This window comes from Rhinopithecus roxellana, chromosome 1 (genome assembly GCF_007565055.1).
Source record: "Rhinopithecus roxellana isolate Shanxi Qingling chromosome 1, ASM756505v1, whole genome shotgun sequence".
NCBI lineage: Eukaryota > Metazoa > Chordata > Mammalia > Primates > Cercopithecidae > Rhinopithecus > Rhinopithecus roxellana.
The window spans coordinates 48,341,234-48,364,947 of NC_044549.1; the positions used below are offsets into that span (position 1 = coordinate 48,341,234).

The window sequence follows — 23,714 nt, forward strand, 5'->3', positions numbered from 1 at the left end:
GCACTTGACATGGAATGATCTCCAAGATCCACTGGAGCTACAGAATATTAGCATTTACAGAAAGAGGAATGATATACACATCCATTGGTGTGAACACAGGATGGCTCTGGAAGGTTATGGAGACCCTGGGTGCTTCAGGGGGGTGACGAAGGAATTCAGTGCCACACAGGGAGATTTATCGTTCACCAAATACCCTCCTGTACTGCATGAACCTTTTTTTTCTTGCCATGTACATATATGACCTATTTTTAAAAAACAAAAATTACAAAAATGGCCAGGCACGGTGGCTCACACCTATAATCCCAGCACTTCGGGAGGCCAAGGCGGGTGGATCACGAGGTCAGGAGATCAAGACCATCCTGGCTAACATTGTGAAACCCCGTCTCTACTAAAAAATACAAAAAATTAGCTGGGCATGGTGGCAGGTGCCTGTAGTCCCAGCTACTCGGGAGGCTGAGGCAGGAGAATGGCATGAACCCAGGAGGCGGAGCTTGCAGTGAGCCAAGATGGCGCCATTGCACACCAGCCTGGGCGACAGAGCAAGACTCCGTCTCAACAACAACAACAAAAATTACAAAAATGGTCTCTTTTCTTCTGTGGATGCCTCTCTGCTCATTCACTGCACCCAGCAAACCTCCGCTGACACTGCCGTCTTGGACTGCATGTGGATTTGATGGTCAAATCCCTGCTGGCCCCCAACCCTGCTCACTCAGAATGCTGTGAGCTTGCCTTCCCTGATTACCAGGCTTTTACGTGAGCTGAGAGGCCTCAACAAAGCATGCCACTCAGGGGCACCCTGCAGTCCCCGCTGCAGCCCAGGAGTCCAGCTCACTGGCCGTACTGTCAGCCCTGCCCACTAGCAACCCTCCGGGCCCTGGATCCCAGGGAGCCTGATACACTGGCACCACAGACATGAGCTGTGTTGGAGCTGGTGCCCTCGGCACCCCGTTCCCCCCTAAATAAAGGCCAATCGTGGAGGCGGGCAACAGCCTGACCCTCAGGGTCCCCATGGCCGGGACTGTGACCTCCTCAGGCTCTGAAGCATGCAGTTGGCTGTGTCCTGGGTGGGCCCCTCCTCTCCAACACTGGGGATTACATAACTGGCAGCAACTCCCTTTCGCTCTGGCTGCCAAAAAGCTCAAAGCCGAACTCAGGTACAAGGGCAGTGGCAGGGACACACGGGCCCCTCTCCTGTACTCACGCCTTATGATCCCAGTGCTTTGTTCTGATTTACTCCCATTTTCAGCCAACCACACCCATCCTTATGACAAACATCATTCCCCGCATCCTGTCTGCTGAGGGCTTACTATGCGCCAAGCACTATTCTTGAGGCTAAAAATAAGAGCTATCCTTATCGTTCATTATTGTACGCCAGCCACTCACGCTTAGTGTTTTCCAATCCTTACAAAAGGCCCTGCAGGATGGGTCTTCTCCGGATTTTACAGATGGCAACAGTAAGTCCATTCTGAGTTTTACTGGAGCTGAGCAGAGGGAACTGGCTGCTCAAGTCAACAGTGTGTGTCTCTGACACAGAAGGGAGAGGGGCTGGCTCACAAAACATAGTTCTCCTCTCTCTCCAATGTCTGTCCCCACTACTCAGATGGGCCCAGGGGCAGGGGCAGCTGGGATCCTGTTTCTCTCCACCTCTCCAGCAGGCAGTCCAGGGCTTGGGCATTGGGGATTGTTCCTTAGTTGAGCAAACAGAGGCCCCCTGAGCCTCCCAGCCCCTCACCCAGCCCTCAGGCTCCTGAAAGGAACCAGCCCCGGTATTCCTGCAAAACCTCCACATTAGCACCTTCTGCTCCTTTTCTTTTTTATTAAAAAATAGATCAAGAAAATATACACACTTCAGTCCATCCACCACAGTGGACTTTGAGGAGGCCAAAGCACCATGGGGATGGGATGGAGGCATTGGGAGAGCCAGCCCTGCCCTCGTGCCAAGGATGCAGAGAAGGAGGGGTGCCCTCAGCCAACCTTGCCAAGCATGGCCCTGGAAGGAAAGCCCAGGCCATGTCGCTGAGCAGTATGAGACCAGGTGGGAAGGGAGGAGGGTCCCCAGTGAGAGCAGAGATGGCAAAGGGGATTGGGAGCCCCAGGGAGGTGGGGCCTCCAGACTCATGGTGGGAACAGGGCACACAGGGCTACCGCCCACAGAAGGTCCCTTGACCTGGTCCTCCTCCCCCGGGGACTCTGGGCCCGCTGGCCTCCATTCTGGCCTGTCCTCCGCAGGCCCTGGCAGCTGCTCTCAGGCATTGATGGCCTTCCAGCGCTCACTGTCTGTGCTGTTGATGCTGCCAGTGTGGCAGGGCATGGAAGCGATGTCATCCAGGTAGGCCACCCCGCCAGCAGAGTCAAACTGCGTGCTTGAGTAGCTGGCAGCTGAGGCCCCAGCAGCCCCTGGAGCCTCCAGGCCCTCCCGCCGGGCCACAGCGTAGGGCTGGGGTAGGTGTACATCCGGCTCCTCTGTCTCGTCCACTTGGCATTTGTAGGAGAAGAGGATCTTGGGCTCTGAGCTGACAGGAGGGAGAAAGGGGCACAGGAGCCTCACTGAGTGACTCAGAAACAGTCTTCCCTCCAGGCCAATGGGGCCACCAGATAAGGAAGGAATCGGCCAACAGTTGCCTGACACCCACCCCGAGTAGGCCTGTCGGCTGGACCCTGGTGCCCATCTAGACTTGTTTTGGAACCCAGCCCTCCTCCCCCGACTGTGTGAGCTCAGGCAGGGGGCCTCTGTGCCTGCTTCCTCATGGTGAAATGGGTGCGTGGACACCATGTGGAGGAAGAACAGACATAAATCATGAGCCTTCAACAGCGCCTGCCCAAGCGCTCAGGAAACATTGGCTGTGGCCTCTGCCTCACTCCTCTGACCCCTGCTGCTCATGTTATCGCCCACTCCACTCTGACCTGGTCCCTCGGCCCTCAGGGCAACTCTCCAACGGGGACACACTACACCCAATTTACAAAAGGAGCCTGAGGCTCAGGAGAGAAATTGTGTGCACAGATCCGAGCTGTGGCCGTGGGCCAGTCTGACCCTCTGCCAGCTTCACCCGGGGGAGGCTGAGCCCCTCCCCACAAGACCTGGCAGGTGAGAAAGGAGGGGCAAAGCACCCACATTCTGACCATATTAGAGGCCTGGAGTGGGACCCCCAATCCCACGTCTTCAGCATCCCATCTCACAGACACTTCTGCAGATGCACATGTGCACAGCAGTGTACTCAACCCCAGAGAATCCAACTGACTTCCCACCCCAAACCTGCTCCCCACTTAAGTCTTCCCCCAGCAGGGTACAAGCTCCATGAGGACAGGGATTTGCATCCACTGTGGGCCTCCCATCTTCTGGCTCTAGCAGTGTCTGGCACACAGTAGGTGTTCAATGAATGCTTGCGAATGAATGAGTTAATATATTATTAAATAAAAACCAGCAATGTAGAACAACGTGCACAGTCACTCTATCTCTCATGGTGAGAGTATGTCTGTGTGTACTGTACATACAATGTGCATATATATGTATGTATATGTGTATGTGTGCATATATCTACATGTATATGTTGAGCGCATGTGTGTTCATGTGTGTATGCATGCATGTGGGTGTGTATGTTTGTGTGCATGTGCCCGTGTGTATCCGTATGTGCATGTTTGTGCATGTGTGCATGCTTGTGCATCTGTGCGTGCATGTGCACGTGTCCATGCACATGTGCCTGAGTGTGTGTATATCTGTGTGCATGTGCATGTGTATCTGTAGGCGTGGGCCCATATGCAAGTATTGCGTGCGCATGCACGTTGAATGCATACACAGCCACCTCTGTTTCAATCCTCACACCCATGCTGGAAGAAGGCGCAGTTCCGCCGGCAGCCACGCGGGGGCGCCGGCGGCCACAGACTCACCCAAAGAAGCCCCGGAGGAAAGCCACGTAGATGAGCGGAGCAAAGAAGCTGAAGTACAGGAAGGTTGTGGCATCTACACAGCTGCGGAGAAGACGAGTCAGTGCGGGGCCTCCCAGCCCTATGCTGACTCCACACCTCCCCATGCCCCCAGTGGGTGGACACCCTGCCGCCCACTTCCCATGCCCCCACAAGGTAGACACCCTGCGGCCCCCACGCACCAGAGCCCCTCAATGATGTCCAAGCACAGCAGCACACTCCCCAGCCCCTGCAGTAGGTTGAGCAGTGCCAGGATGCCCGCATACACGTAGAAGCTCCTCCGAGCTGGGGGCCAGACAAGGTGGGTCGTGAGGTCCCACCCTGGCCAGGCCAGGCTCTGCCTCCAGCACCTACCACCCTCAAGCCTGGTGTGTCCCCCGGGACCCCCCTAGGCCTCCCTCTCACCCAGGGCTCTCCAGCTCCCAGCCACAGTGGCCCAGTAGACCCCCTCCTGTCCCCGCCTGTCCCAGAGCTGCCGGCCAGCTGCTCACAAGGCAGGGAGATGCGCTCCTTCAGCGGGGTCTTGGGAAGGACGACCACCAGAGAGTAGACCTACAGAGACAGGCAGGGCTGAGACAGTGCTGGGGGCGCCAGCCCTGACCCACAGCCAGAAACCCAGGCATCCAATCCCCTACCTGGCCCTGAGGCCCCAGTCACCCCAGTTGCCCCAGCCTGAACCTCACCAGGAAGAAGAAGCAGGAGCTGACCAGCCAGAACTGGCGGCCCCCATGGCCATAGATATTAAAGTCCTCAGCTGAGAGATGGGCATCAGGGTACAGGATCTCCAGGGTGCCCTGCAGGGGCAAGCAGGAAGGGATGAAGGGAGAGGATCTCAAGGCTCCTCCCTCCCAGGGGCTTTCCCTGATGCAAAGCCCCCTAAGCTCTCTACCACACCAAGTCCAGCCTCTTGGCCTGACCCTCAAGTCACCTGCCCCAGCCTGCTCCCAGGCCACGTACTGCCCACCTGATTGTAGCATCCGGAACCGGCCCAGTCTTGGGCTGAGTCACGTGGGGCAGGGGGCAGAGATGGACGAAGTGCAGTACCTGCCCCCAGTCTAAGAAAGGGGCCTCTAGATGCATGCTTCTCAGGGAGGTCTGTGGACCTGCACTGTCCCTACCTGAACTCTTTATTAAAATGGCAAGTCCTGAGCCTCCCACCCTGGCGCCCTGGCCTACTGGATCCGAATCTCCAGGGGACCCCAGAACGTGCCTCAGTAACAAGCATCCCATGTGATTTCTCAAGTGCAAAGTTTTGAGAATTCTGAAGGTGACAAAGACTGGAAACCTCACCCAAGCCCAGAAGCAGTGGGTGCCTGGTGTCCTGACCCCTGGCGTCTCCTGCCCACACCCACCCTCTTACCTGGGTGACAGAGTAGGCCAGAGACAGCACTGTGGTGATGGCCAGCACCCGCTTGATGCTGGACTTGCTCTCCAGGTGGCCTGGAAGAAATGTGCTGGTCAGTAGGCAGGAGCCAGCCCAGGTGACCACGCCAGAGTCAGCCCACAGCCAGGGAGGGGCAGGGGAGAGCGTCACCGGGGCCCAGGAGCCCAGCGGTACACACACCAAAGGCCAGGCCCAGGATGATCACACTCAGCTCGATGGCCAGCAGGAAGAAGCGGGTGATCTCCCACAGGATCTGCACGCAGAGTGGGCACAGTGTCAGCCTGGGCCAGCATCCCCAGCCCACCCCAGGCCAGGCCTCCCCGGCCTCCCTCAGAGGGCCCAGCCGCACCTTATCAGCAACAGTTGCAGCGTTCGAGGTGCTCACCGTCATGGATACCACGGCCCGGGCAATGCCCACCAGCGCCACCACAAACACCTGGTGGGCAAGGGAGTGGCGTGGTAGTCAGGGAACAAGAGCCTCTGCATTGGCAGGGGCAGTAAGCTCATCCCCATATCTACAGGAGCCTTTGATTCCTGAGGTCGGAAAGGAGGAAGGGGCAAGTCAGGGTGGGACACAGGGAGGTGGGGATCAGGCTCCAGGGAGCAAGGCTCACAGACTTGTAGACCCTCAACTGCAGGTGACCTCCAGGCCTGGCCCTCCCCTCTCGGGGCCCCAGTTTCCTGGCTAGGAACAAAAGCCTTGGGCTGGTGAGTAGGGGTGAGCACGGTGGAGCCAGATGGGCCAGGTTCACATCACAAGTAGCAGGCTGCTGCTTCCTGGCTCTGTACCTTAGCTTTCTCATCTATAAAACGGGGGCAGAAACAAAACCTACTGCATTTGATTGTTGGGTCAAATGGGTTAACAGATGCAGCAGAAGACTGCCTGGCACCCAGGAAGGGCCAAGTATACATTTGCTATTATTGTCATATTCATGGTTTTAATTCTGAGGCATGCGGGACCAGGCGAAAGGTCACTGATAACAGGTGCGGAGAGCCCCAGGGAAGCTACCGGCCCAGCAGGTTTCACAAAAGGGCCTGCTCAGCATCTGTGGCACTTATCGGCCTGGTATATCCATCCCCTTCCTCTCCCTCCTCACCCCGACTTCAGTGGTTTCAGATGAGGCTGAGTCCACCGCTCCTGGCTTCAGGGATGGGCCTAGGACGCAGCACTGGCCAGTGGTGTATGTCATTCCCCTGGCCTGAGGGCTGGTTCAGGGAAGTGCATGGGACCCACAGGAGCCCCATGAGAGAGAACCAGGATGTCAGGTGCAACTGCTGGGAAAGGCAGACCAAGGGCATGCAAACCTGGAACCATGGACGCCACCCTGCTGCCACAAGGGCAGATGGCAAGAGAGCAGGGCCATCGGGGAGATGCCAGGCTGAGTGGGAGATGGAGATGGTGCCCCAGTACCACTGCTGTGCCCCAAAATCCTGCTGTGCCTGAGGCCCAGGAACTGCCCAGTTTCTCAGTCAGAAACTGGCTTCTGTGAGCCTCAGTTGGGTTTTCTGACACATGCCCAGATCCATATATACTCTGTCTTTTATGCCATGAGAAATTGTGTCAGAGGGCAGGCAGCAAAAGCAACAAACTGCCAAACGCCTACTGTGTGCCAAGCTCCCACTGGGCTGCAGCTATGCAGATGACCTCATAGGTGCTCACACAAACTCCACAGCTAAAGCAGATCAACATCTATTACGCAGAAGGGCACTGGGGCACAGAGAGACCAAGCCACTGGCTCCAGGTCACACAGCAGCATGGCTGGGGTTCAGAGCTGGACTTCCTGAGTCCACTCTTACCACTGCCTCCTGAACTGTTTAGGACAAAGTCCCCAGAAGTTGATGGACTGGGTCCTGTACTATGTTCCTGGACATTTAGCCCTGGCTCTTTCTTCCTGCCTGCACTCCCCCTTATCCCACAAAAGGACATCTGCCTAGCATACAGTAGGTGTTTAATATCTGTTGAATAAATACACAAATAAGTAAATGGGGAGAGAAGCAGAGAAGAAAGCAGGCCTCAGTTCCCAGTCCTGTCCACCACCATCTTGCAGGTGTAAGGGACATCAGGCCACTACAGCCTCCAGGCTTCCCCAGTCGCTTGTCTGTCTCTCTGCCTGCCCACAGCCCACTCCTCTGATGGGGAAGTTCTGGGCTAGACCACAAAGAGGTGACCAGGGAGCCACTCGGCTCTCATGTGGTGGTATCTAAGGGCCACACAGAAGGGAGGACTCCAGCCAGGCAGGCCCTGCAGGCAGGCTAAGGGCGCCTGAAGGAAGGGAGCTGGACAGCCCACACCTGAAGCCCATACCTGGACAGCCCGTACCCAAAGCCTACACCAGGACAGCCCACACCTGGACAGGCTGCACCTGGACAGCCCTGAAGTCCACACCTGGATAGCCTGTCCCTGCACAGCCCATACCTGAAGCCTACACCTGACAGCCCCCACCCAGACAGCCTGCACCTGGATAACCCCCACCTGAAGCCCATACCTAGATGGCTCATACCTGAAGCCCGCACCTGGACAGCCCATACCTGGGTAGTCCACACCTGAAGCCTTCTGCAGCCCATACCTGCACAGCCAGACCTGCAGCCCTTACCTGGAACCTGCATTGAGACCGCCCACACCTGGAACCCACACCTGAAGCCTATACCTGGAGCCTATACCCAGAGCCCACACCTGGAGCCTATACCGGACAGCCCACACCTGGAGCCTATACTGGGACAGCCCACATTTGAGCTGCCTTCTCAACCACAGCCCTGACACCTCTCCCCAGGCAACATGTGCCAGGACCACCAAGTGGTGAGAATGCAGGCTCTCCCAGCAAGTAAGATGTCTTCTCCAAAGAGGTTTCACAGAATGGACAGATAGGGGACGAAAGTTTGGAGGATGCAGTGGGCATTTTTCCCACCCAGCATCTATTCCCCTCCCCTCTAGGATCAGCTCCCCAGTTCTGTTGTAGGGACCACCTCCCTCAGTCCATATGGTCCGGCTGAGCTGCTGCTGCCCTCCCAGCTTCACAGTGCCCCTTTCCTTCCTAGCCACAGTGCTTGGCTCAGGGATGAAGATGGGATCCTAGGTGGGCCAGTCAGAGGAAATCCCAGGTCTACACTGGCACTATCAGCAAACAGGCACTGTCTGCCTGAGTTGTAGAGGCAGGATGTTAGCTCAAAGCTGTTCTTGGCCATCTTTGACACCATATGAGGAGAACTCATCAGAGATAAGTCCCAAAGAGAGCAGAGATGCAGTAACAGATCCTAACGGCATCATTTAACTGCCTGGATCCAGCCATACCTGAAGCTCACTTTCATTATAGAAGCAGTTAATTCCTTTTTGTTTAACCCAGTTGTCGTTGGCTCTTGTCAACTGCAGTGAACTCACCAGGATGTAGAAGGTGATAAAAATGGGGCTGGAGGTGATGCGGATCTTGGCCCGAGCAGATGGAAGCTTCCAGAGCAGGAAGATGAGGAAGAGCACATTGGGGATGAGCAGCAAGAGGTCCCAGTACCGGACCCTGGCAGATAGGCACAGAAGCTGGCTCACTGGCGAGGCCACATATGCACCCTCTCTCCAGCACACAGTCTGGCCCACCCTCACCACTCCCCCACTCCAGGAAAAGCCACTGACACTCAGCGAGCCTGCCCAGTGTTGTGACTGCCTCACCTGGAGGTGCCAATGTCTTCATAGAGCAGCAGCAGGCAGCGATGAGGCACACTGATGTTTGGTGCCAGGGGTGGGGGTAGCGCTGTGCTCCCATTGGCCCAAGTCGCCTCCTCCAGGGTGTCCATTCTGCCACCAGCCAGCCCTGGGGGAGTGAGAGCCACCCAGTGAGCCGCGCAGGAGCTGTGTGGCCTGGGCCACTGTCCTCCTTCCTCTGGACCTGGGACTCCCAGGGGAAAATCAGAGAGGCTGCACAGAGCACCCCTGTAAACCACCCTCCCTACCTACTGCAACTCAGTGTGGGACTCCACACAGGTCACGACCCAATCCCCCAGGCAGGGGCCCAGTCCCCCATCTCAGGCTCTATCTCACGACCCGCAAACAGTCACAAAGCCACCCCCTCAGCTGAGCACCTCCGTGTGTAAGGCACAGCCACTTGGCTACTTTCAGTCCTGAGGGCCCATGAGAGCAGCATGGGTGAGAGCACAGGCTCTAGGTTACACAGCCCAGCCCTGCCCTTTCCTTCCTGTCCTCTCCGTGCCTGTGTCCCCCACCTATGGAATGGGATGTAACAAGTAAGGCTGTGGTGATGCCAAGTGCCTCAAACAAGACACACACGTGGGGAGTTCTTGGTAGCGATCAGCCGTGGTTCCGACCCGCCACACCATGCAGAACTCAGAGGCCACTGACTCGTATGAGGCCACGGCACTGCTGAGGGCCATAGCTGGGCACCATGCCCTCCTCAGTTGCACCCTCTGGCCCTTATCTCCCTCTGCCACCACAGACAAAGATGGAGGGGACACTGAGCCATGCCTGGGAGATGCACAGGAGGTCTCCAAGTAGAGATGGGCATGGGGGAAGAGGCTATACCACAGAGGGGCAGGGCAAGCTGTGTCTGCAACAGTCAGGCTACAGGGTGAAGCCAGGGACAGGGTGGGCCCATAGGCAGGGGCCCACATGACACTCTATGCACGAGAGGTTGAGTCTAGCCTGGAAGACAGGAGAGCTGGTGGTCTGGGGTCCTGGGAACCACTCTGGGGTTGGAGGACTGAGGGTCTGGTCAGAAAACCAAGACTCCTGAGCTAGAGGACTCTCAGGGAATAGCAACAGGTACTTCTGCAGGGAATTCGGGTGATCCAGGTGTGGCCTGGGGCACCAGAACATAACAGATGCCAATATTTAGAATGATTTGAACAGATTGGGCCAGATGCCTATGACTCCGCTTCACCAGGAATGCTCATAAAGCCTGTGGATGAAAGCTCCAGGCGGGGAACAGCCCCAGAGCATGAGCATAAATGGTCGACACTGCACAGCATAAAAAGAACGACCCACTGCTACAGGCAACACGAATGACTCTCAGAAGTGATATAGCGTGAAGCCAGGCACAAGGGCCGACAGGCATACGATCCGTGGACAAATGTAGACGGGGCACCTTTGGGGAAATGAAGAGCGTGGTAATTGGGGGAGGCATGCCAGCTTCTGGGTGTCAGATCCAGGTGGTGGGTACACAGGCGTGTTCACTGTGTGATAAGTCATTGAGCCACACACCGATGACTCCTAAGTCATAGGTGCACTTCAGTACATTTTAAAAAGTAAAAAAGATGTGGCTGGGCACGGTGGCTCACACCTGCAATCCTAGCACTTTGGGAGGCCGAGGCGGGCAGATTGCCTGAGCTCAGGAGTTCAAGACCAGCCTGGGCAACATGGTGAAACCCCATCTCTACTATAATACAAAAAAAAAAAAAAAAAAAAAAAGATTAGCTGGGCATGGCATCATGCACCTACAGTCCCAGCTACTCGGTAGGCTGAGGCAGTAGAACTGCTTGAACCCAGGTGACGGAGGCTGCAGTGAGCCGAGATGGTACCACTGCGCTCCAGCCTGGGCGACAGAGCGAGACTCTATCTCAAAAAAAAAAAAAAAAAAAAAAGATGTGTCCCGAAAACACATCAAGGGCCCAGGCCTCCCCTTCAGCAAGGAGCCACCCAGTGAGCTGCATGCCTGTCAACAAGGTCTGCAGAAACGCAACAGGAGACCTGCTTCTGTTGTTGCCAAAGCCATCCTTGAACAACAGCAGCCCAAGACAGGGCTGGGGGGCTTAGGAATATTCCCATTGCTGGTCCAAGCCCTTCAACACCAGAACACCTCTGGATGAAAGGGAGGGAAGACTCCGAAGGGGGTGGGCCATGGGCTGGGGCTCAGGTTGCTCCAGTGGGCCACTCACTGGCTCTGGGATCAGGTCCCCATCTAAATAATAAGGACAGCAGGGTGCAGTGACTCACAATCCCAACACTTTGGGAGGCTAAGGAGGGAGGACTGCTTGAGCTCAGGAGTTTCAGACCAGCCTGGGCAACATAGCAAGACCTCATCTCTACAAAAAACACAAAAATTGGCCAGGCGCGGTGGCTCACGCCAGTAATCCCAGCACTTTGGGAGGCCAAGGCAGGCGGATCACTTGTGGTCAGGAGTTCAAGACAAGCCTGGTCAACATGCCAAAACTCCATCTCTACTAAAAAACACAAAAATTAGCCGGGCATGGTGGCGTGCAGCTGTAATGCCAGCTACTTGGGAGGCTGAGGCAGGAGAATCACTTGAATCACTTGAACCCGGGAGGCAGTGCTTGCAGTGAGCTGAGATCGTGCCACTGCACTCTAGCCTGGGTGACAGGGCAAGACTCTGTCTCAAAAAAAAAAAAAAAAAAAAGGCTGGGCACGGGGGCTCACACTTGTAATCCTGCACTTTGGGAGGCTGAGGGAGGCGGATCACCTGAGGTTGGGAGTTTGAGGCCAGACTGACCAACATGGAGAAACCCCGCCTGTACTAAAAAAAAAAAAAAAATACAAAATTAGAACCAGGCACGGTGGTTTACACCAGCAATCCCAGCATTTTGGGAGGCCAAGGCGGGCGGATCACCTGGTCAGGAGTTCGAGACCACCCTGACCAAAATGGAAAAACCCTGTCTCTACTAAAAATACAAAAAACTTAGCCAGGCATGGTGGCACATGCCTATAAAGGGCCCAGCTACTCAGGAGGCTGAGGCAGGAGAATCACTTGAACCCAGGAGGTGTAGGTTGTGTTTAGCTGAGATCGCACCATTGCTCTCCAGCCTGTGTGACAGAGCAAGACTCTGTCTCAAAAAAAAAAAAAAAAAAAAAATTATCCAGGCATGGTGGCGCATGCCTGTAATCCCAGCTACTCAGGAGGCTGAGGCAGGAGAAACACTTGAACCCAGGAGGCAGAGGTTGCAGTGAGCCGACATCGTACCATTGCTCTCCAGCCTGGGCAACAAGGGTGAAACTCCATCTCAAAAAAAAAAGAAACAAATACAAAAATTAGCCAGGTATAGTGGTGCATACCTGTAGTCCCAGCTAATAGTAAGGCTGAGGTGGGAGGATGGCTTGAGCCCAGGAGTTCAAGGCTGCAGTGAGCTATGATCGTGCCATGCACTCCAGCTTGGGTGACAGAGTGGGACCACGCCTCAAAAAAGAATTAATTAAAAATAATAAAATGAGGCCATAGCTGCAATCTTCAAGTGATGGGGAATATTATAGACACATAGTAGATCCTAAGAAAGAAGATGGGTCCTTCCCTACTGTTGGGAGGGGATCAAAGCAGCCCAGCCTTCACTAACACAAGCTTTTTTTTTTTTTTTTTTTTTGAGACATCGTCTTGCTCTGTCACCAGGCTAGAGTGCAATGGCGTGATCTCGGCTCACTTCAACCTCTGCGTCCCAGGTTCAAGCAATTCCCCTGCCTCAGCCCCCTGAGTAGCGGGGCTACAGGCGCGTGCCACCATGTCCAGTTAATTTTTTGTATTTTAGTACAGACAGGGTTTCACCATGTTGGCCAGGATGGTCTTGATCTCCTGACCTCGTGATCCGCCCACCTTGGCCTCCCACAGTGCTGGGATTACAGGTGTGAGTCACTGCACCTGGTCAACTTTTTTTTTTTTTTTTGAGATGGAGTTTCTCTCTTGTTGCCCAGGCTGGAGTGAGATCTGCCAATTTCAGGTCATGCCCTTCTCCCTTCCGGGTGGCTGGAATATGGATACGACAGTGGGAGCAAGAGCAGTCTTCCCAGACCATGAAGCAGAAACCCTGTATGAGGGTAACAGAGCAGTGAGAAAGAAGGTGTCTGGGTCCCCAGCACAATGGGGACTCCGTGCATGTACTGGACAGCTTGCACAGAGGCTGTTATGCATAGATAAAACTATTATCTTAGCCTTTGTTTCAACAGCTAGTCCAAATCCCAATGAATATAAAGGTACTGCTTGGACTGGGTGGTCAGATATTTTGAGCCCAGCTCTCAATAAATAAGCAGGAGCCAGTCTTCGAAAGATAGAGATAAAGAACATTCCAGGGAGAATCACGTGAGATCCAGATGCACAGGTCCAGAGGTGGGAACAGGTTTGTCCCGCCCCAAGGGCAAAAAACAGGCCAGAGTAGCTGATACCAGAAAGGTTGGCAGGGCCAGGTCCCACATGCAACTCGACTTCACTCTAAGTGCAACCAGAAGGGTGTTACGAGGAGAGAGGGGTCTGGTTTCTGTGGGGACAGGATGCCAGTGAAAAGGGATGAAGTGGAGGAGAAGCAGAGACAGGGAGGCCATGAGGAGCTCCTACAACAGTCCAGGTATGAGAGGACAGAGGCTTGCACTAGTGGCAACAGCGCAGGTGGAACAGAGGGATTTGGGAGACCTTTGGGACGCTCGGCCAACAAGACCCACTGACAGATCAAACACAGGGAATGAGAGAAGAGGCCAAAGAAGGCTGATGGTACAGTTTCTGGCCTGAGCCACTGGATGTTTTGCAACTGAGGCCAACACTGCCCACAAGACACTGTCCCCTTCTTCCTCACTAACAAGCTACTATTTTGTTCAGGATCCCTCCATAAAGCCTAGTGTTCAAACAGGGGCCCCTCCCCAGCACCAGAAATTGAGTCTCCATTAATTTCAGCCAGTGGTCTCTGGGGTGGAGCCGGTGTAGAGTACTGCTCTAGTTTGACATGGCAACTGCTAGGGGATGGAGGACTGTGGACTTTTTTGTGTGCAGGGTCCAGGGCTGCCAAATGTCTGCAATGCATAGGACAGTCCACCAAATGAGTAACTGTCCTCCTCTACAGCTAGCATGCCCTGCAGAGTGGCTCTGGTCAAAGTCAAGAAGGGTGGCCCTTCTGCTCCTGGCCAGCAGTTGGTTGAGGCAAAGGCATGTGATGCCTCATGGAGAGATCTGCACCTGCGTGGGGCAGTAGAGGGCGTGGTGTCCAGAACTGTGTCTTCCTGCACCCCTGGAGGACTGGGCCACCACCTGAGCATGGAGGAGCTTACAGCTGGAAGCGGGTGTGCAGCGCGGCCTCCTGCCTGACTTCTGGTGGCAGGAGATAATAACTTGTAACTTTGAGTTGAGAATATCAGCGACGTGATGAAGGAGGGAGATTCTACAGCCCTCTCCTCCCCACCCCTCTTATTTATTTATGTATTTATTTTCAAGACAGAGCCTCACTCTGTCACCAAGGTTAGAGTCCAGTGGTGTGATCTTAGCTCACTGCAACGTCTGCCTCCCAAGTTCAGCCTTCTGGGTTCAAGCAATCTTTCCATCTCAGCCTCCCAAGTAGCTAGGATCACAAGTGTGCACCACCATACCTGGCTAATTTTTGTATTTTTAGTAGAGACAGGGTTTCGCCATGTTGGCCAGGCTGGTCTAGAACTCCTGACCTCAAGTGATCCACTCGCCTCAGCCTCCCAAAGTGCTGAGATTATAGGTGTGGGCCACCATGATGGGCTATCCCCACACCTATTATAAAGCCAAGTCAGGCAGAACAAATGCCTGGTCCTAACAGCCCAACACCAGCTCTGACTCAGGATGGAATGTCACGCAGCCCCAGGACGGGCAGGGCCAGGGTGCAGGCCAGGCACCCAGCAGTCACCAGGAAGCAGAGTGGCCCCTTGCGGCACAGAAGCCAGTTGGGAGGAACAGGGGCAGGGAGGAGGAGAGTGGGGGAGTCAGGCAGAGTCCAGGATATGGAGGGTGGGGTGGGCTTCTCCCGGTTTTGCCTGCCCAACATCCAGCCTCCTGCTAGTTGGTAAGAGTACTGCTTTCCTGAAGTGGAAACTCAGCTCCCCGACTCTCTGGAAGTTTATGGATGCCTGACTCCAACCCTTCACAACCCAGGGAATGCACCTGTGATCTAAGCCTGGCTAGTCAGGATGTTCCATCACCCTGACCAATGAAAATCTGCCCTGAGGCTTTTGCTGTAAATTATTATTAGAATAAATTATTAGAGCAAAAGTCTCAGGGGAGATTCTCATTGATAATTGAGGAAACCCTCTCTGCTGAGCTCAGTAAGTCAGGGCTGTACCACCTTGACCTCACGCTCAGAGACCCGTCTCAGAGTAAAGCCGACACGGAGGAGTGCAGAGCTGAGACACAGATGAAGACAGATCTTGATGAGCTCACTGGAGCCCCTGGATTCAGACACACCTAAAGCCAGTCCTACCCCCTTGGATTTTTCAGTTATAAATCCCAACAAATCCCCATTTCTGCCTAGGCCGGTTTGAGTCTGATTTCTCTAATTTACCACTGAAAAACCTCCAGCTAACACAGGTTATGGAGTCAAGAAGATGGGCTGCACTGCTGGTTCCGCCACATGCTTGCTGTGTGACCTGGGTGAGTCACTCCCCCTCCAAGTGTCATGGGTAAAACACCTGCCTAACAAGGGGTGCCATAAGAATAAAAAAAAAACAGGGAGATAAACATCTACAAAAACGACACATGTACAAAGGTGGTTGCTGCTTTTCTTTTTTTTTTTTTTTGAGACAGAGTCTCTTGCTCTGTCGCCCAGGCTGGAGTGCAGTGGCGTGATCTTGGCTCACTGCAACCTCCACCTCCCGGGTTCAAGCTATTCTCCTACCTCAGCCTCCCAAGTAGCTGGGATTATCAGAGAAGGGACTGAAGGGCAAGGAGGGAAAGGAATTGGTTCCCAGGTCCATGGACTCCTTTGGAAGCCCCCACTGCTGTGGGGTCTGAGGAGACGCAGAGGAGGTGTAAGCTGCTCTCCCTGCCCCCACTCCCCTGCCTACAAAATAGCAACCTCTGTGCCCAACCTCGGCGCTCTGGTTTCCAATCCTGGGAGGGAGGTACTTATGTTATCCGCATTGTGCACGTGGAACTCAGAGGGGCAGCCACTTGCCAGGCCAGCAATCCAGGCTGTCTGTCTCCAGAGCCCAGGCCCCCAGTCAACAACTTGCCAGGTACCCCTCTCCGGGCCTGTTTCTCCATCTGTGGGTCAAGAGCACTAGGCTTGTTCTAGAGCTATCTTCTCAGACCTGATGTGGGAAATACCCTGGTGTTGTTAACATGCAGATGCTCCTCCCAAGGGCAGGGGTAGGGCTGACAGTCTGTGTTTCCCACAGGCTCCAGGTGGTGTCCCTCCTGCTGCTGCTTGATCCAGCAACCCCACTGGGGTTATGGGGCTGCTGGTCATACCAGGATTGCCATTATGTATCAAAGCTTATGAAATACCTGAAGCCCTGACTTTTTTGATTTTTTTTTTTTTCTGGAGACAGTCTCGCTTTCTTGCTTAGGCTGCAGTGCAGTGGTAAAATCTCCGCGCAACCTCCACCTCCTGGATTCAAGTGATTCTCCTGCCTCAGCCTCCTGAGTAGCTGGGATTACAGGTGGGTGCCACTACACCCAGCTTATTTTTGTAGTTTTAGTAGAGATGGGGTTTTGCCATATTGGCCAAGCTGGTCTCAAACTCCTGACCTCAGATGATCCACCCATCTTGGCCTCCCAAAGTGCTAGGATTACAGCCGTGAGCCACCGCGCCTGGCCAGCACTGACTTTTAGTTAACAGGACCCCTGCTCTTATCTGTGCAACAGTATTGACCAAACCCCAACCACGAATACCGGATGGGAAACCCTAGGGAGAGGGGCTCTCAATGCTTCCCACCCCAAAGGACTGTTGAGCTTACAAACCCTGGAGCAAGGACATGGTGGGGAAGCGCCATAGGGCAGAGGCCAAGTTACTTTGCTCTCCTGTGTTGTCCTTCGGCCTTGGGGCTGGCAGGTGTGTGGTCCCTGTCCTAAGCCGGAGACCCCAGGAGGATGGGGAGGCCTGGGCCCAATCTGACCTGCACCGTGCCCTCCTGGTTGCTGAGCTGGTCCCTTCCTCAGGGCCTTTGTACTGGCTCTCTCCTAGCTTTCTCCTGGCACCTCCTCTGAGAAGCCCTCCCTTCTCAGCTGTCTCCAGCGCCCGAGCCGCGTTTGGGTGTTTACTACTCTCTATCCAGGGAGTGCTCAGGAATCGGTCCCCTAGAACACGGCCTGGCAAGACACAAGCAGCCCTCAACAGGTTGTTATGACGGGAACAACTTAATCTCCAGCACCGCCAAGCCCCGCTGGGGACTGGACGACCCCGCGGCCCCTCCTCACTGCAGAGAGGAGGGGAAAGGCAGCCCCCACCCGCCTTCCCCGAGTCCAGGGGGAGCGGAGGCTTTGACACTGCCCCTTGCGGGGCAGCAAAGCCCCGAACCGGCGCAGGCTTGGCTCAGGAGCACCTCGGCCGCTGCGAACGGCCACCGTGGGGCTGCAGCCCGTGCCGCCACCCCGCGCCGGAGCGGGTCGCCGAGGTCCGGATCTCCTCCCGCACTGCCTCCAGCCGGGGCCAAGCCCGACGCCACTGCGTGCGGCTCCCTCCGGGGCCTCGCGTGCCCCCGCGCCCCGAGCGACTCCTGACTGCCCGGCGCTTCTCCCCTGGGTTCCCACACCCAGGGTCTTCCCTCCCAAACGCCGCCTCGGCCGTCCGAGCGGCGCCCGAGCCGCAAGGGGCCGCCCGCGGAGCAAAAAGGGGCACCGCGGCTGGGCTTCCCGCTGGGACGGAGGACCGGGCTCCCCCTCTAGCTGCGGCAGGAGACATGGAGAAGGCCGCCTCCTTACCTGAAAGCCCTGGCCGCGCTCAGGCCCGGCCGCCCCGGCCGCCCATCCGCCGCCGTGGGTGTGCGCGGACCCAGCACAGGCCGCGGGACTCCGGCCTCCAGCGCCTGACCAGGCGGCCGCGGCCGGGGAGCGTCGCGCAAGGACCGGGCGCGGCCGGGTCCGCGGAACGAGGGCTAGGCAGGAAAGGCGAGGCGGGGTCAGCTCGCACACCCTACAGCCCTTCCAGACAGCGGCTACCCGTCTTTTTCGTCCAGCCCAAACTGCGAAAACGGCCACAGTCCCACAAGTCCCAGAGTCCCTGTATCACTCGGGCCCGCCCTCTAACCTCCAGCAGCCTATAGGAATAAGCCATCACTGAAAAAAAAAAAAAAGTGGGAGAGACCAATCAAATTCCCAAGAGACGGAGCAGTCCGCTGACCTCTTAAAGAGACAGCACAGAGTGGGTGCGTAGGCGCGACGCTGCTTCCAGGAAGAGAGAGGCCTTCCTTTCTCACTCGGAAATCGGGCGGAATCGAAGACTGGAAAGCTCAGTACGCGCCACCTTTCGCCCTGCGCGCCTTCCAGCTGGCGGCAGTTGTCAGTGGACCAGCTGGCGGTAGCCGCGCTCCACCTCCCGGCCGGGACCGCAGCCGGACCGTCGGGGCGGAGCTTCCAGGGGCCGCGCCCTCGCGTGGAGGCGCCTCGGGAGCCCAGCAGGGGCGACCTGAGCTCAGCTGGGAGGAAGGCGGGGCGGGGACCTTCACCCTCCCCAGCGTCACGCGCTCCCGCTGCGCCACACCGCAGGGACGCCGCCTCCCAGCGCGCTGCTCCACGCGGCGGCGCCGGGCCTCCCGCACTCCTCTTAACAACTCTGCTGGGCGGTCATTATAGTCACGTTTTACAGGGCCACCTGAGGCTTGGAGAGGTCAAATAACTTGCCCAAAGCCCGCAATGAGGAAGCGACATAGCCAGGACGCCTCCCCCCAACTCTAACTTCCACAATTCTTCAAGCCGCTTCCTCTGGAAAGCCCTCCCTGATTGCGCCTGTCTTATCCCCTGGCATGGATGCTGCATTCACCATACTCAAGCCATGCGGGTCTCTGTTTCTGTCCCTCGGCTGTTCCAAGCTTGTTCCTGCTCCTGTCTCTACGCCTGTTCCCCTGCTGAGCTGGCTCCTTGCCACATCATGTCCTTAAGAGGGTTTTGTGGGCACCCTCGCTGGAGCAGCTGTCCGGTCTCATTTCCTTCCAAGCATCTTAATTCTCTCCTGATTGTCTTCATTAACTGCCTCCCCGTCCAGTCTCCCCACTCTATTATAGAATTCCAGCGTCATGAGGACAGAGCCAAGAGAGCCACGCTGCAGAATGTCCCCTGCAGCATCTTGAGGCTGACTCAGAGCCTGGCACAGATTGTAGGCACCCAGTTATTACAGGCACCCTAAGACTCACACCTCATGACAGCACCGCTGGGCTGGAATGAGATTGGGTCCCATTCTCCTCCTTGCTCCTGTCCTAAAAACACAGGGAGATTGAGGAAGAAACCACCTTGTGATCCTCTGGGACTTCATCTGGGACTTTCCCAGCCTGGACTGCACCCAAATGTGCATAGCCTAAGTTTCAGTTTCTGTAGTCACCAGAGAGGCTGGGCAATGGCGGCTTGCGTAATCACGAATGACCACAGACACAATGAGCCATGGGGAATCCAGTGGCTCCTCAAGCGCCTGCCAGAAAGTTATACATATCACTCACGCTCACATTCAACTGGCCACCGCTTCTAGCCTCCAGAGGGCAGGAAACTGCCACCCTACCATGTGCCAGGAAGGAGAAGTCATGGGACATGTGTGACCAGGCCTGATAACTACCCTCTGTAAAGTTCTTGTATCAGTTTGAACCCTGAGAGCGCACCAACAGACAACACGATGCGGTGTGGAAAAACATGCTGTTTTAATGAGCGCCTGGGTGCAGGTGGGCTGAGGCCTAAAATGGCATCAGCCCCAAGTGAGGACAGGGCAAAGGTTTTATAGTCTCCTGTAAACAGGAAGTACCCTAGTCTGGCATAACTGATACGTTGTACCTGGATGGCCTCTTTCTCGATCTTCATGGGTACGTGTCTTCCAGCCAGGGCAGGTATCTTCTGGCCGGCTCTTGTCCTGCTTCTGCTATCTTGCTGGCACAAGTAGCCTTGTGCCTTGGGCCTGAAAAGGGAGGAGTTATTCATCTCCTTAAGCTTTCAGGCCCGGGGAAGAGTCTTAAACCCTCTATTTTTCTTTTTCTCCCTTTTGAGACTTGGAGAATTCTGCATTTTCTTCTCTTGAGTTTTGGACCCATATCTAGGTTTCTGTGGGATTTTGTTGTATTTGTGAAATAACCGAAGGTATCTATTTCACCTCTCTGCATTTGAGAACTGAGGCAGTGGCTAATTCACTGCAGTATCCACTACACACAGGACAGAGCGTGGCATCTGCAACGTTAAATGAAAAGTAGCTAAACAGGACAGATCTGACTCTCAGGTTCTTCATCGCCCTACGTCAGGCTCAGGGGTGGCCATGGCTGACAGTAGGAGATGCTGCTACAGAACTGGGCTCCCTGATAGCCATGGGGATGACAGCAACTCCAAATAACAGAAGCCAGATGGTAGTGCTTAGGCGTGAGAAGCAAAGTGGGTGGAACTGTCATATGACCACCAAAATCAAGCTCAATATATCACTGGGATAGACATCCTGTGTAGTAAACAAAATGCCTGCACTGGTTCCTTGGTCTATGGGGTAAGAGTGGTATGGGGTAAAAGTCTATGGGGTAAAAGTCAAGTGAAAGCCTGTGAGACCCCACCATCACCACCACCAACCCCAGCCAAGAGAGTAAGCACATGAACAACATCACACACCAGAGAAAATGGTGGAGATTGGTGCCCCCCTTGAAGACCAAAGATGTGTGGGAGGGTTTCTCCCACCATGAACCTATTGAATTCATCAGTCTGACCTTATAAAAATAAACAGAATGGCAATGGACTGTTGCAGATTCAGCCAAGTGGTAGCCCTGATCACAGGTGCCGTGCAGGTGTCATTGCTAGCACAGACAGATCAGCACGGCCTCAGGGTCTAGCCTTCTATCTGATCACCATACTTTTTCATCCCTATCAGGGACCATTTGCATTCACAGGAAGGGCCAACGGTACACACATATGGTCTTGTCCCAGGCCAATGGTACTGTTCCCATCCTTTGTCACCACAGAGTCTGAAGGGGACTGGGCCATCTGAACGTCTTGAGGAACACAGCACTGGTTCACGGTGTCAATGACAATGTGCTAATCAGGATAGATGAGCAGGTGGTGACAAGTACATAGAAAACTTGATGAGACATATATGCTCCAATGGGCAGAAGATTAAACCCTATGAAGAATTAGGGGCTTGCCACATCAGTGAGATTTGTAGGCGTCTGGTGGTCTGGGGCACACCAGAACATCCCCCGGCACACTCCATCACAGAGGAGCAAGCACAATGCTTAGAGGCCTCTTTGGGTTCTGGAGGTAGCAGATTCCACACCTGGGAATGCTGCTCTGACCCACATATCTTGGGGTCACATGACATCAAAGGCTGTCCCTCAGGCTATGGGACCCACAGCTCCCATGATACTAGAGGCATACATGGTGGAAAGACATGCTGTGTGAAGCTTACAGCAAGCTCTGGTGGGAAAACCACAAAGTAGACCCCCTAGGGTTCTGGAGCAGGACCAGGCCATCTATAGTAGAGAACTAGACACCATTCACAAAGCAGCTCTGCCAGGCTACTGGACCCTGGTAGAGATGACTGGGGGACATCAAGTGACCATGAGGCCAGAGCTGCCCCTCGTGAACTGGGTTCTGTCAGGCCCTCTAAGATGTAAATTCAGGTGGGTGGGCCTAGCAGCAATCCACTGTGGGACTGTAAGCAATCCATTGTAGATCCACATCACCTACCACTGCCACAGCAGCTCCTCTGCCTCAGTTCACACCCACGCCCATGGGCAGCTGGCTCATTACATGAGCTGAGCTGGCTCATTACATGGGTCAGATGCGGTACCTGGATGTGCAGCGGTTGCATGGAGCCCTTGAGGATGAAAGCCACAGGCTACAGATGGTGGAACCAGAGAGGGGAGGAGACTTGTCCTCGGCGATGTCCTGAAGCAGATGCCCAGCAATGGATGCCTAGTGATGTGGGAAGAGCAAACCCCAAGGTGATGTGTCCTGGAGCAAGTCCAGCATGACTGCTGGCCGGGATCCCAGCTCCTCACTCCCCAAGCCTGTCCCAGGCTGCCTGAGGGTCCTCAAGACAGGGATGCTGCCTTCCCTCAGAGTGAGCAAAGCTGCAGTCTTTTTGTAACTGAATCTCCAAAGTAACATCCAACCACATTTGTCCTATGCTGTTGGGAGATTACACAAGCGTGTGAATACCAGAAGGCAAGGGCCATCAGGGCCATCATAGAGGCTGCCTACTCACCCCACCCACCTTTCCATCTCTCCTATCCTGCCCTCCGACCAGTGTTTAAACATGCCCAAGAACCTCTCATTTGAGAAAAAGCCACATCCCACTCCAGTGCCTGTCCCAACTCTCATAGTCCATTCCACACCTGGGAATGCCTCTCTGACCCATACATCTCTGAGTGACATAAAAGCGCTCCAGCCTCCAACTAGCAACTCACATTCACCTTTCTCACTTCCCTGCATTCTACCTGTCAACACACTTCAATGTGGTGTCTGACTCTAGACACACGGGCCATCCCAGATCTGCTATCGCCAGGGCCACCAACAGCTCCTAGTCCTCATCAGATGACCTCTGGGCAGCCAGCTGACCCCATTCACCATCTTGACTGCTGTCTTCAGTGGCCTTTGGGAGGGCTCCTGATAATCCCCAGCCCTGCTAGGTTCTCCTCTCCTTGAATGTGGGCTGGACATCAGGACTCACTTCTACCTAACAGAATATGGCAAAAGTAATGGAATATCACTGCCAAAACATGGCGTCTGTCTTGAATGGCCTCTCTCTCTTGTTTGCTTGCTCTGAAAGAAACCAGCTGCCAGGTTGTAAGCTGCCCTGTGGAGAGGCCCCCACCCAAGAGCCAGTGGGAAGCTAAGTCTTCAGTCCAACAGCCTATGAGGACTTGAATCCTATCATGTGAAGAAAATTGGAAGGGGATCCTCCTCAAGATGAGCCTTCAGATGAGACCACAGCCCTGGCCAATACCTTGGCTGCAGCCTTGAAAGACCTGGAAGAAAAGGCACCCAGCAGCATCATGCCCAGATCCCTGACCCACAGACACCGAGATAATGTGTGCTAATCACTTCAAGCTGTTAATCCCAGGATAATTTTTTTTTTTTTTTTTTTTTTTTTTTTTTTTTTTTTGACACGGAGTTTCACTCTTGTTGCCCAGGCTGGAGTGCAATGGCGCGATCTCAGCTCACTGCAACCTCCGCCTCCAGGGTTGAAGTGATTCTCCTGCCTCAACCTCCCGAGTAGCTGGGATTACAGGCATGCGCCACCATGCCTGGCTAATTTTGTAGTTTTAGCAGAGACAGGGTTTCTCCATGTTGGCCAGGCTGGTCTCTAACTCCCGACCTCAGGTGATCCGCCCACCTCAGCCTCCCAAAATGCTGGGATTACAGGTGTGAGCCACCGTGCCTGGCCATCCCAGGATAATTTTTTATGCAGCAATAGATAACTAACACAAGCCCATACAGAGTCTCTTCAACTTTACTCTCAGCAGCTCCTAGCATCCTTCACATCCTTTGTTGGTGTCTCTTAACTGTTGGGGTTTCCCAGGTCTCAGGCTTAGACCTTCTCGTCTCCCTACACTCACTCTGGATTATACAAC

At 54.9% G+C, this 23,714-nt stretch overlaps 1 protein-coding gene across 2 annotated transcripts; it reads right to left on the reverse strand.

The window, feature by feature from the left end:
* Positions 1–1,796: 1,796 nt before the first annotated feature.
* TPRA1 (transmembrane protein adipocyte associated 1) lies at positions 1,797–18,574 on the reverse strand. 2 transcript variants are annotated; one of them, XM_010356665.2, is made up of 11 exons: positions 18,311–18,574; positions 8,964–9,105; positions 8,682–8,814; positions 5,655–5,741; positions 5,486–5,558; positions 5,282–5,361; positions 4,605–4,715; positions 4,413–4,473; positions 4,104–4,206; positions 3,886–3,966; positions 1,797–2,513 (listed from the first exon to the last, which is right to left on the reverse strand). In XM_010356665.2, exons 2-11 carry the CDS (start codon positions 9,086–9,088, stop codon positions 2,246–2,248), a joined length of 1,122 nt encoding a protein of 373 aa, XP_010354967.1. In that variant the 5' UTR covers positions 9,089–9,105; positions 18,311–18,574; the 3' UTR covers positions 1,797–2,245. The 2 variants fall into 2 exon arrangements, with proteins under 2 accessions (XP_010354967.1, XP_010354966.1); XM_010356664.2 differs by lacking the exon at positions 18,311–18,574 and adding an exon at positions 17,893–18,197.
* Between the last annotated feature and the right edge of the window lie 5,140 nt (positions 18,575–23,714).

Bases quoted from the DNA above. Each gene is read 5' to 3' on its own strand.
- TPRA1 (XM_010356665.2), bottom strand. From the start codon at position 9,088: ATGGACACCCTGGAGGAGGCGACTTGGGCCAATGGGAGCACAGCGCTA. The intron at 8,815-8,963 runs GTGAGGCAGTCA...CCTATCTGCCAG, and splicing joins GAAGACATTGGCACCTCCAG to GGTCCGGTACTGGGACCTCT. The intron at 5,742-8,681 runs GTGAGTTCACTG...CTTGCCCACCAG, and splicing joins TTATCACCTTCTACATCCTG to GTGTTTGTGGTGGCGCTGGT.